Source organism: Myxocyprinus asiaticus, chromosome 43 (genome assembly GCF_019703515.2).
Source record: "Myxocyprinus asiaticus isolate MX2 ecotype Aquarium Trade chromosome 43, UBuf_Myxa_2, whole genome shotgun sequence".
Lineage (NCBI taxonomy): Eukaryota > Metazoa > Chordata > Actinopteri > Cypriniformes > Catostomidae > Myxocyprinus > Myxocyprinus asiaticus.
The window spans coordinates 32,078,910-32,093,164 of NC_059386.1; the positions used below are offsets into that span (position 1 = coordinate 32,078,910).

General features: G+C 39.1%; 1 protein-coding gene across 1 annotated transcript in view; it reads left to right on the forward strand.

The window, feature by feature from the left end:
* Positions 1 to 5,160: 5,160 nt before the first annotated feature.
* The window catches only part of LOC127433297 (beta-adrenergic receptor kinase 2-like), an 80,661-nt gene continuing 71,566 nt past the window's right edge, over positions 5,161 to 14,255 (forward strand). The window contains exon 1 of the mRNA XM_051685064.1: positions 5,161 to 7,060. Coding sequence (XP_051541024.1) covers positions 6,948 to 7,060 — 113 coding nt within the window. The 5' untranslated portion in view covers positions 5,161 to 6,947. The remainder of the gene's footprint in view (positions 7,061 to 14,255) is intronic.

The window sequence follows — 14,255 nt, forward strand, 5'->3', positions numbered from 1 at the left end:
GCTCAACAAGCTTTGTGATAAGATGTGTGGATTGACGGTCTCAGATGCGGAGGCAACTGAGATTCGTGATCCGCCACCCAGATTGAGGCAAGCCACTACGCCACCACGAGGATTTAGAGCGCATTGGGAATTCCAAATTGGGGAGAAAAGGGAAGAAAAAATTTTTTTATACAAAAATACAGCTAAACTCACCCTTGAACTGCCAAAATACAAACAAAACATCACATGCCCCACCAGAGAAAGAAATATATTGGACTACTGCTACACCACTGTAAAGGATGCATATCGCTCTGTCCCACGTGCAGCTTTAGGATTCTCTGATCACTGCCTGGTTCATCTTCACCCAACCTAGAAGCAGAAACTAAAATCAGCTACGCCTGTAGTAAGGACTGTAAAGAGATGGACCAATGAAGCAGAGCTAGAACTACAAGCCTGCTTTGACTGCACTGATTGGAGTGTTTTTGAGGCTGCAGCCACCAATCTGGATGAGCTCACAGATACTGTGACAATATATATCAGTTTCTGTGAGGATATGTGCATCCCTACTAGGACATTTTTATCATTCAATAACGATAAACCATGGTTTACAGGAAAACAGCTTCATCATGCTAAAGAGGATGCTTACAGAAGTGGGGATAAAATATTGTACAACCAGGCCAGGAACAGACTTACTAAGGAAATCAGAGTGGCTAAAAGAAGATACTCTGAAAAGCTGAAAAAACAGTTTTCAGCCAACGATCCTGCATCTGTGTGGAAAGGCCTGAAAAGCATCACCAAGTACAAGACACCTCCCCCTCTCTGTAGAGAGTCAACTAGTGGCTGATGAACTGAATGTGTTTTACTGCAGGTTTGAAAAGCCCAGTCTCACACCCCTCCCTTGCTCTGATCTTCACTTCATTCACACACCAACATCTCCTGGAACCCCCCTCCTACCCCCTCCTGCTACTCAATCTGCAGTTATGATCTGTGAGGAGGATGTGTGCCGGGTCTTTCGGGAAAAAAATGACTAGGAAAGCTTCAGGCCCAGACGGTGTTTCACCTGCCTGTCTGAAACTCTGCGCTGACCAACTGGCTCCCATCTTCACACAGATCTTCAATAGATTACTGGAGCAGTGTGAAGTTCACTGCTGCTTCAAATGCTCCACCATCATTCTGGTCCCCAAAAAAAACAAAATCACAGGACTTAATGACTACAGACCTGTCGCTCTCACGTCTGTGGTCATGAAGTCATCTAAGAGACTGGTTTTGGCCTACCTGAAGGACATCAATGGACCCCTGCTGAAGCCCCTTTAGTTTGCTTACCAAGCAAACAGGTCTGTGGACAATGCTGTCAATATGGGACTGCATTATATCCTGCAACACCTCGACGGACCTGGGACTTATGCAAGGATCCTATTTGTGGACTTCAGTTCACCCTTCAATACCATCATGCCTGATCTTCTCTCAACCAAACTGATCCAGCCCTCCATGCCCACCCCAATCTGTTGATGGTTCACCAGCTTTCTGACAGATAGGCAGCAGCTAGTGATACTGGGGAAACTCATATCCGGGACCCTCACTATTAGCACTGGTGCTCCTCAGGGATGCATTCTCTCTCCACTGCTCTGGAGAGACCCCTCTGTCAAGCTCCTGAAGTGTGAAGACGACACCACGGTCATCGGCCTCATCCGTGACGGTGACGGGAGGTTGATCGGCTGGCTGTCTGGTGCTGTCACGACAACAAACTTGAGCTGAACACACTCAAAACAGTGGAGATGATAGTGGACTTCAGGAGAAATCCCCCTGCACCCCCCCCCAATCATGAACAGCACTGTGGCAGCAGTGGAGTCATTCAGGTTCATGGCCTCTACCATCTCTCAGGACCTGAAGTGGGACACCAACATAGACTCCATTGTGAAGAAGGCTCAGCAGGGTTTGTACTTCCTTCACCAGCTGAGGAAGTTGAACCTGCCACAGGAGCTGCTGACACAGTACTACTCGGCCATCATTGAGTCTGTCCTGTGTACATCAGTAACTGTCTGGTTTGGTTCAGCCACCAAATCAGACAGAAGGAAACTACAACGGACAGTCAGGTCTGCTGAGAGGATTATTGGTGCCCCCCTACCCACCCTCCAGGACTTGTACATCTCCAGAGTGAGGAAACATGCAGGTAGAATCACTCTGGACCCCAAATACTCTGCCCACTCCCTCTTTGGCCGGTGCTACAGAGCATTGAGCGCCAGAACATCCAGGCACAAGAACAGTTTTTACTCTCAGGCCATTTTCCTCATGAACAATTAAACTGTCTCAGGACTCCCCCATAGTGTAATAATGCAAATACATATCTCATGTACATATGTAAATTCACATATTTAATTCAATAACTGTACATACCCCTACCTTACACATATATTTCCACTTGCACATGTACATACACCATTCTGTTATATGTCCTAGTATTTGCATGTCTATTTATACTCTTACCTTGTTTTATATTCTGTCTCGCAGTAATGTTCTTTGTGCACTTGTTTCTCCTATCACCAAAAAAAAAAAAATTCCTTGTGTACGTGAGAACGCTTGGCAATAAAGCTCATTCTGATTCTGCAGTCAGCAGAATCCTACTACGATAGTCATGAATATTAATTACATAAAGTGATGTTCACTGATTCGTTGCAAGGAAGGTGGGTGTTTGTCAGACGGCGAATGAAAGAATCCTTTTATAGGGAAGGCTTGGCTAATTAATATTTATAAGGTAATGTGACAGGGCGCTTGAGGAAGGTTACTAAGTAACATAAGCACAATCTACTTAATATGCATAAGGCAATCATTTACCATAGTAGGATTCGTAATTTCATGCTCTTTATTTTTTAAAGGTACACTCAGTTATTTTTTTCTCATTAAACTTTAACTCTTAAAGACATGAATTGTAATTTTGCAATATATATGGGAAATCATGACCACTCACATTAAAATGAAGACTCCAGTCATATCAGTAACCTTATAAAATCTGTTATATTCTACATGGAGAGGGTCCGCACATGGGGGCTGCCATGTTAGAATCATATGACCAGCCGAATACTACTCAGTTAATCTCAGTAACTGTCCTGTTATTTGACACTTTCACTCATTGATTAAACTAATCATGGCTGACTGTGAATAATAAGGGTGCTTCTCATTTCTAAAATTGTGCATCCAAGTTTCCCTTCCTTGCTTCCTTTCCTCGCTTCCTAGCTCCACCCTCTTAGGAAATGAGGAAAGGATCCGAGGAAAAGAAATGAGGATGGAGGAATCAGAGCAAGACATATTTGTTTAATTAAATGTCCTGCTCAATCAAGGCCCAGTAATACTTCGTTTTTGCATGTTCCGGATCGCCTCGTGCCCGGTCGACTGCAGTTCCTTTGTGAGTATACTTTTCTGACCGCGAACGAATAGGAAAGCATTCGATGCATGCTCACTACAACTGCTTTGTGACACTCTTTTAGTACAGTCAATGGCCAGTGCATGTGCAGATGAGGACCAAAAATCTAGGTGGCGTGCGGTTAAGCCGCGTGGTTGTGCTGATGACGCAATCTAAGGGATCCGCAATGCGTGCACCCAAATATACATTGGCCTTCACACGTCAATTCAAAGCACGTTTTTGTAAAGCTGCAGTACCCCGGCACGTTTGCCGTCCTTATGAAACTTTATTTATGAATATATTCATAATAAATCCAAATAATTAAAGATGCATTGTTGAAGTATGTGTCAATTATGGTTTATTTAAACTGCAAAGGTGATACATGAATTAAAACTATTGCATAAGAGAATTAATACGTGCGTCAGGTGCTTTGACCTAAAAGTCTTCCGCATAGGATGCTCCTGTGTTTCCTCGCTCAAGTGTCCTCGGTAAGCTTCCTCCGTCCTCTGTTTTCGCCTCCTCGCAGTGCATTTAGAGAATTGATGCATCCTTCATGATGGCAGACTTAATCCGTTTCCGAGTCTCAGGCTCGAGAATGGATAAGCGAGGAAACGAGGGCACACAATTTAGGAAATGAGAAGCACCCTAAATTTCTACAATGGCACCTGAAACGGAAAATAATTGATTTTAAATGATGCTGCATCCAAGCCGCTAGGTGTCAGTGTAAGTCCATGATGACACAAAGACAAAAGTGCACCTTTAATATTTGATGCCTGTATTTAAAGAGAAAGTATATACTGAAATTAATAAATAAATAAAAATAGTAATTTATTTATTTTTTAAAAATAAAAAATAAATAAATAGAGAAAGTATTAACTACATATATAAGGCTTTTAGGAGAATAAATGAAAAATGAAACATATATTTTACACAAAAGTCTCTCAAATAAAACTTGGACAAAGATTCAAGGCTTTAGTTGTAATTTCACGTACAGCTCCGTCTCGTCATGCTTTTCCAGAGCCTGGTTTTGCTACTCCAGTGCCTGGTTTTGCTACTCCAGTGCCTGGTTTTGCTACTCCAGTGCCTGGTTTTGTTACTCCAGTGCCTGGTTTTGCTACTCCAGTGCCTGGTTTTGTTACTCCAGTGCCTGGTTTTGCTACTCCAGTGCCTGGTTTTGCTACTCCAGTGCCTGGTTTTGTTACTCCAGTGCCTGGTTTTGTTACTCCAGTGCCTGGTTTTGCTACTCCAGTGCCTGGTTTTGTTACTCCAGTGCCTGGTTTTGCTACTCCAGTGCCTGGTTTTGTTACTCCAGTGCCTGGTTTTGCTATTCCAGTGCCTGGTTTTGCTATTCCAGTGCCTGGTTTTGCCACTCCAGTGCCTGGTTTTGTTACTCCAGTGCCTGGTTTTGCCACTCCAGTGCCTGGTTTTGTTACTCCAGTGCCTGGTTTTGTTACTCCAGTGCCTGGTTTTGCTACTCCAGTGCCTGGTTTTGTTACTCCAGTGCCTGGTTTTGCTACTCCAGTGCCTGGTTTTGTTACTCCAGTGCCTGGTTTTGCTATTCCAGTGCCTGGTTTTGCTACTCCAGTGCCTGGTTTTGCTACTCCAGTGCCTGGTTTTGTTACTCCAGTGCCTGGTTTTGCTATTCCAGTGCCTGGTTTTGCTATTCCAGTGCCTGGTTTTGCTACTCCAGTGCCTGGTTTTGTTACTCCAGTGCCTGGTTTTGCTACTCCAGTGCCTGGTTTTGCTACTCCAGTGCCGGGTTTTGCGTCGGATCGACCGCTGGGAGGAAGTGTATGTCTGAGAAGAGCCTGAATTTCATTTCACGACGCGCCGTTGAACACCAAGCACTTAAAAAAAAAGAGATAAAATAGTAATATATTCCCATCTGGATTAACCACAGGGAAATACCAAGAGGAGGAACTGAACTGAATCGGACGGAAGGGTTTTATGTGGACGGATATTGTGTTTTTGTTGAACGATGTCGGAAGAGACGAACACTTGGATCTGCGACCCAAACACGGATGGAAAAGAAAAGAGTCGTTTCTTTCGTCAATAACATCGAGAAATCAAAATCAAAACAGTGTCCTGGGGGAACGCACATTGAAAACTCCAGAACGAGTCGTGAAGAAGCATTTTGGGGTTAAAAGCCACGTCGTGTTGTTCTTATGAAACTCAGTTTCGTCCATACACGCTTGAGTTTGAGACGCACAGCCGTACATATGAAGTTCCGCAAGATCTAACGCAGACATTTCATAGCAAACATTTAAACTGTTTTTGTGCATGTTTCTGCCTTGCAGTTTCACTGGACCACGTTTTGTGGCACCATCACATTTTTTTGTTTTTTTAGAAAAAGGAAACTCGGATTGCTTTCGTTTACATTTGCTTAGTTCCTTTTCTAGCCCCCCCTCCACCCCCATATCTGTAGGTTACAGTAGAGCGATATTTCCACCATTATAGCACATATCTCATTTTATAAATACATTAACAAGCTGACGAACACATTTTAAGAGGCATTTCACATAGCAATGTGCTTAAACGCAGATTTGAGTTCAAACAAACACATCTGCCAGTTTAATTGATTATTAGACTTTAATTTTGGCCCTTTAATTAGATGTGAAATCGGAGCTTCATTGCAAGACCAAAGAGGAAGAGGGACAGATCTCAATCATCAAGCCACAAAACTGAGATGTGTTCGTGATATGACTAGGATAGATATAAATATATATGCATATGCTGTTTAGATCTTTCCGCATACTTAACCAGATCAGCTGGTTTCTTGCATCTTTTTTGTATATTCAGGAGATAATCCAACCCGTGTCTCATCGATAGCCATTATTTATGTTTATCTAACCATTGGGCTTCAGATTTCCTCCATCTTTCCGCCTTGTAAGAAGAAGAGGATACATATCATCATTATTTGCTTGTTTGTTGTCAGCTATTTAAACAGGGGACCGCTGCAAAATATCGGCGCATGCAAGTCGTCCATTTTCACACTGGGAGCTGGCTTGCTTTTTATATTTTAATATCTTAAAGATATTACTTCGTCCCCTCGTTAAAGCGGTGTTTTCTATACCAACGTGCTTATTGATTTTAACGGGATTGCGTTGGTTTGGGCGCAGTTGTTTTTGATTAGAGGAGCTTTTTCTTGACGTTGTGGGGCTTGATCTTATTATTTTGGAAATTTCCGGACCTGAAGGGGATGCCATGCACATCTATTGTTCCTCTCTAAAACAATAAGCAATTTCTGCTGCTATAGCGGACCTGAGGGCGACGTTGCTTCAACGAAAACGACCCTGTTAGATTTTCCATTTTGAGTTTTTTTTCTTCTTCTTCTTCTTCTTCTACTCTGATTTCTGAGAGACTCTGCGGGGGAAAAACGACAATAAAAGGAAATTATAAATAAAACCCGATGTTCGCGCCTTTCTCGCGCATCATCATCACCGCCTCAGCTCCCGCGCTCGTCTCGTGCTGAGTCCACCCGCCTGCGCGCCGCCGCTCCCCGCGCGCGCGCATCCTCTCACGTTTGGTTCTGGTACCGTTAGCGACACGGTTCGACCCAGAGGGCTCGAAGATGGCGGACCTAGAAGCGGTGCTCGCCGATGTCAGCTACCTGATGGCGATGGAGAAGAGTAAATCGACTCCAGCGGCCCGAGCGAGCAAGAAAATCATCCTTCCCGAACCCAGGTAAGCGAAACGAATTAAATTGAGACATTTATGCGTTTATTATCAGTATTTTAACTCTGAGGTGGCAGTTTGTCACGCCAATATGTTGCTTTTTTTAATTTCGGCCACATTTCGCCTCACTTTTCGCTTTATTCTATTGTATAGATGTCTGTTTAACGGCTTGTTCGCCAGAAATTCTCAGTCACCATCCACATCAATGGTCTGTTCGTATGTCAATACAGAATTTGCTGTTTACTGCTTGCCTTAAACTAAAGTAAACTGGCATGGTAGTTTTCTGACAAGGAATTATGGTTTTAGGGGTATGTACTATAAATACTACAATAATTTGGAGACATGCACCATAAATACCGAATAGGCCTATAATAATTACACAAACTATCAATTGGGTTTGGAGGAGTGCTATGGTATTCTTTGAAGTGCCAATACAAGTTAAGGGTTCAATACAAGTTAAGCTCAATCGACGGCATTTCTGGCATAATGTTGATTACCACAAAAATAATTTAGAATCGTTCCTCCATTTCTAAAAAAGAAAAAGAAAGAAGCAGCAGCAGCAAAAATCGAAGTTCCAGTGAGGCACTTAAAATGGAAGTGAATGGGGCCAATTTTTGGAGGGTTTAAAGGCAGAAATGTTAAGCTTATCATTTAATGAAAGCACTTACATTAATTCTTCTGTTAAAACTCATGTATTATTTGAGCTGTAAAGTTGTTTAAATCATACTTTTTACAGTCATTTTACGGTTTGTTGACTACGTCATCATGGCAACGAAGTTGTAAAATTAGATAAAACTTTAAACAGAAAAGGTTATTTAGTGATTTTATCAAATGAAAATTATGTTAACACGCATATTCTTTACCTCTTGTGGCTATACTTAAAAAAAAAAAAAAAAAAAAAAAAAAAAACTGAGTATTTTAACGTTTATGGATTGGCCCCCATTGACTTCCATTGTAAGTGCCTCACTGTAAAGGGGCGGTCACACTACACTTCAAGCTCAGTTCACTTCCATTCAAACGCATCCAAATGCAGCAGACCTGAAACGAAAGCTCATGCGAAGAAATTTCGTACTACGCTGCGCACTAAAGTTCAAGCTTGGTGCACCTCTTGGCTCAGTTCAGAGGATACATATTTCAAAGCTGTGAGATTTATTGTTGCAGGAAAGTGAATAGACAATGAATTTGAAAATTTTTAATATTATTCATTTTTTTGTGTTGAATTATTTACTTACACCAGAAGTCCTGACATCATGACATCATATCCTGGTCCGTTGCATTGTAGGAAGAAAAACTGTGGTCTCAAAGCCTAGTGTGACCGCCCCTTAACTCAGACTTTTGTGTTTTTTTTTTTTTTTTTTTTTTTTTAAGAAAATGAGAGGCAAGTCCAAATAAATAGTTGTAATCAATATTATGCCACAAATGCTGTCGACTGAGCTTCACTTGTATTGATCACGGAATATTCATTTAATATGATGAATATGTTTATTCAGTACCATGGAATATTTCAATGTAACATGGTATTACCTTTTCTGGTACAGCAAGGGTTGGCCAGTTTGACCATTTTTAAAAAAAATTTTTTTTTTGTGCAGTGTTTAGGGTTTTATAAGATTGTTCAGTACTTACTGAGGCCTTCTGGCTCTCATCACCTGTAGATTTGCACCAGGTTGAGGGAGATACTCACTGCAAACAGGTTGAAATTGACTTTATTTTTTGTCCAGTATACTCAACAGGGCATACAAATGCTCTCTGTTGTGTGCTTGTGTTTAATGGTTAGGCTTTGGGAAGGTTAAAGCAATATCTTAAAGCATGTGTTTTAGCTATTACACAGATAATTCAATATGGTGACTTTTAATAGCTGGGGTTGATGGTACCTGTACTCTCAGATATCATGTAAAGAGCCCCTTGTGTGTATTGGATTTTTTTTAAGGGCACAGTCCAAAACCTGGAAAGGTAATTAAATTGACTCTTTTGTCACTGCTTGTGTAGTTTTTTGTCCACTTACTGCCCCATACATTGTAAATGAATTTAAGGGCTGCTTTTGGTAACAGACTGAGGCCTATAGGCCAGCAAATGGTAGTAGTATTTCACATTTCATAGTTTGCACATCCCATGGGATTACTATGGTGATACGACTGTCAGTTTACAATGTATAGCCTGTAGTTCAACACAAAGAAGGTTTTATTGTACAGTTTACACATAAATGTGTCTCAATATAGCTTGGACTTTGTGGAATTACAGTAGTTGGAACATTATTAAAGCAGTGATCTGTGTTCAATGCAAGTTAAGTTTAATAAAATATACGAAATACTCATTGTTTCAAAAGTGATCCCACAAGTCGTAAACAGTATGCATGTTAACATGATTTTAGTGTGATAAAATTACTTTCTAATCTTTTTTGTGTAAAATTATATCCAATTTTACTTTGTTGCCATGATGACAATGCTGTAAACCCCAAAATGACGGTAAAAACAACAATTTAAACAACTTTTCAGCTCAAATAATACCTGTTTTAACAGAATAATAAACAGGGATGCAAACTGCTCACCTTTCAGCTAAAGTCACCTTTTCTGAAGCTAATTTACCCAATTTGTTCGGTAAAATTGTATACATTTTCCTTATTAAAATCACTTGAAAGGGATACTTTAAGTTTAAATGCTTAAAAAAGCTTTAAATAAAACAAAATGTTATAAGTACAACAAACAAATCAAAGGAAAATATGCATTTGTAACACCTGCTATGACTATCACATTATTTATAACCTCTCACCAGTTTGCATCCCTGAATAAATGTAAGTGCAAGTTCTTACAGAAGAATTAATGTAAGTGCTTTTATAAAATTACAAACTTCAAATTTCTGCCTTTTAAATACTCCAAAAATGGCCCCATTTACTTATTTTGTACGTGCCTCTCTGTAACCTTAATAAAAGAAGGGACGGGCCAGAATTATTTTTTGTGGTAATCAGAATTATGCCACAAATGCTGTCGATTGCTTAACTTGTAATATTCCTTTTAAGTTTCTAAAGTATTACAACACTTAAGTGATCTGTGATCTTTCAGTTTAGTTGCAAGTATTGTTTGCAGGTAAACAGATAAGGCTTGTTAAAAGTGCAAAGGTAGCAATCAAGGGCGTAACCAGGAAATTACTTTTGGGTGGGCCTCAGTAAAAATGGATGGGCCAAGTTTTTTTAACCAAATTTTGGTTAACAACAGAGAAGCGACACATTCAAACAGTTCTTTCACACTTTCAGAAATTTGAATTTATAAATTTAGACTTTTTTTATAAATATATATTTGAAGTCATAGAATAATCTCTAATATTCTGGGTGGGCCCAGGCCCACCCTGGACCACCCTTGGCTACGCCACTGGTAGCAATACAGTATTTTTTTTTTTTTAAATATAGGCTGCTAAGTTTTGAGCAAATGTGTTTCTCAGTGGTAAAACAAGTTTAAAGTAAGCCAGTAGTTTAGACACCACAGAATACTTTTCCCAGGCACATCAGTGTTTCCTGCACCGCTATTCAGCAGTGGCGTTCCACTGCTACAGAATTTTCAGCGCCACGGCAAGAGAATGATACTCAAGTTGTGAGCTTGCAGGCTGAATTCAGTGTGATGAGATAAAAAGAACACGTGCTGTGAAATATTGAAAAACAACAAGTTTTTCTATTGCATTGTGTAGGGCTGAACGATCCATTGAAATAAAATGGAAATCAAGACATGACCTTATGAATATTAAACTGCAAAGGGCTGTGATTTAATCAAGCAAACAGTCACATGCCACGCGCTGCTCTGCGGAGCTCAGTTCTGAGCGCACGTGAGTTGGTTCTGTCTGCTCCCTCCACAAATCTCATCTCATGCACATAATAACGGATGTGTTGCATTCAATTGTATTTACAGCGCTCTAAATTCACTTTAACTGGACACTACAAGTTACTATACAATTACAAATTGCAAACGTAACACCATAACATAACAGCAGGTTTTTTTGTTGACAGAAGCGGAGATGAGAGCATTTCACCGTATTGGAATTCACAGGTGCTCATTCAAAGGCTTTTGTTAACGCGACTTCACACAGAAAATTGCTGCATTTGTTTAACCAGATCCCATTGCAATGCCACAAACAAATTAGGAAATTATTAGAGAAATATTACTTGTATAATAATAATAATAGGGTTTTTGTTATTAGTTATTATAAGACATTTGTGATTAGGGCTCGACATTAACGCTTGTTTTTTAAATTTGGCCAGACAAATTGCCTGAATAAAACTTCCATAATGAAAAATTACCAGCTATATTTGTGATATTGTCTAGGTCTGTGGCACATATTATAAAGTTAATATTCTTAATAATCCAGAGTGCATAACTGTATTCACTAGCGATCGACTTATGTGTGTGTGCTGAACATGCACGTGTGTTTCGAGAACACTCGTGGTGATGCGGATAAGCGCCTGAACGGTCAAATATATTTCAAAATTCCGCCAAAATGCCTGTCTTGGTGAGGTATTCATGTAAACACAGTGAGTTATTCCTAAGTTGAACGTAAACAGTGGGGGAAAAGCAGATTTGTATCAAACTGTCGGAGTTGTAAGTGTAAATGTAAGCTAATAGACCTGCTACTGTCTAGTGTGTCATTATAATAATCAAACAACCATAACAAGAAAACGAGAAAACCACTCACTGCTCTTGACTGGATAACTTTAGTAGCTTAGAGTGAAGACCAGTAGTAATTTCATTTTGCATTTCATTCTGAATGTTTACTTGAATACTTGTAACTGCTGTTAAAATTTTTAAAGCATTAAATAAGCACTGTTTTCTTAATTTTTATTTTTTCTATTTTAATCTATTTCTGTTAATTGCTGTTTTTATTGCTGTTTACTTTTTACTGATGGTTCACTAGTCTTGAATAATTACTTGAGGACTTGAAACAATTCTCACATAGTTAACAAATTAGTCAGTGTTATTATTTGTTGTTGTATTGAAGCTTGTATCAAGAATCATCAAATTCAATTACTGACTACTAAAATTTTGTGCATTGTGATAATGTATCATAATATACCGGACAAGTTACTTTTTTACTAGGACAAGTGAATAACCAATTTACTTGTCCAAAGGACAAGCACGTGACAATGCTTACTAAATCAGTGTTGTTCAATGTTCATATTGACAGTGTAGCTAGCAACAGATACACTTTTGCAATATTTTTTTTTTTTAAAATGTACAAATTAAAATGTTACTTATATATAATACAAATATAATAAATAATATAGTATAAAATAATATAATATGGGGGGGGCAGGCAGATCTTAATTCTGTAGGAAACACTGAGGCACATTATGACATAGACTGCATGATCTTTCAATGTATTGCTTTTTTTGTTTGTTACACTTACAGTTGCATACAGGAACCTTTATGTCAGCAGTCATGACTTTGGCTTATTGGTTTTGAATATTCTGTTGCATGCAGACAGAATTTAAAATTATCTTTCGAATGACGTAATGGGTCTAAATTGGATTGAACCAAGATTATATTTGGTTCTGATCCTCTACATCAACATTTTAAGTGCTTAATTTTATTAGGTTTTTGGATGATGTGCAATTTAGAGAGCTTGTTGTATACTTGGTGACTGTAATCGCTACTCTTTGCCTTTTTTGTTTTTAGACTATATAAACATGCTGTAGCATTCAGCGACTGATTTGTATGTATTTTAAGGAACATGAAGTGTTCGCGATAGGCCATTTGTTGTGTGTGTGACCAAGACAGAAGTCTGCCAGCATCAGAACACAGGCAGAGTAAACTAGGGGCGAGATTCATTTATGGTTACTCATCTTGCTTCCTACGCCATGGTTAATATAAAAGTCTCTCTCTGGGCCGAAGTGATACATGTGCCAATGGGCTATTTAGCTTCCCCAGATGATGGTGGGTACAAATCTGAAACACTAACAGAAGTTCGCTTTTACATTCGGCAAAGTGCTAAAGCCATACATCCGCTCCTCAATGTAATTAGTCTGTTTTAGTGGCTGTTTGCTCTAAAAGATTACTGTAGTCCACAGCAGAGCGGCATTACCACAGATCGAGTGAAAGCATTAGCCATTGACATAATTGTCCCCATTATTAGCATTATTACAGGCTCCATAAATGCCATGCCACTCCCAGCTACACCTTCGGACTAACACGTCCCTGGAACAGTTAAGCCATTTAACGTCAAACTATCCTTGTTTGACATTCTAGCACTTATTTGTCATTGTTCAGTAAGCATTACTAAAGAATCTTATTGATATCTCCCTGCGAATGCAGTGATGATCCAACCTAAAGGAGTAGATCACCCAAATATGAAAAATCTGTGACTTTGTTTAGTTCTGCGGAACACTAAATATAAAGAATGTATATTATAATAAAATTTCCTCTTCTTTACTTTTTACTAGGAATGCACCGATGTATCTACCACCAATAATTATCGGCCAGTTATTGACCAAATAAAACCATCAGCATATCGGTCATGAGCATGAGAATACAGATAAGGAAAACTGATTTCATAAATGTACTACGTTGTATAAAATTTATAGGCCTAATTTTTTTTTTATGTTTGTAGTATAAAAAATAGACATATAAAAAGAAATTCCAAAATCCTAGAGGTGCACCAATCAGGCAGTTTGAGTCCGATACCAATCAGTGATATTTTATCACTGTGATTGGCCGATACCAATCTGATCACAATATTTATTTTTAAAGTGCCCAATGAAATGCTAACATGTATTTTAATTGAAACCAATTATGAATAATTATTTTTTTCACTATCAAAGGTGACTGTGACCTACTGGCAACCAGTAAACACAATGAGAGCATCACACACAGTAGATATACTTTCAAAATATGCTCCACACTGAAAACAATTTGGAGTGGGGTTTACAATAATAAAAAAAAGAAATTGCTAGTAAATTTAAAAGACCATATTATCAAGTAAAAGCTATAGACAATTCTTGGTGGCCTTGCAATATTCCATTTCAAGTAAAAAAAATTTTTTTGGTACAGTTTACTCAAGCAATGTAGCACTGAATTAAGCCATGCTTTTAAAAGTGTACTTGCATTTCAATGCTTTTAACATTCTTAGTCATGTACCACATGACACACGGAAGCCTTCTACAGGGAAGCTTAATGCATGCTATGTAGTCTATTAGACAACATCACCTTGCTTTACAGGCAAAAGAAAC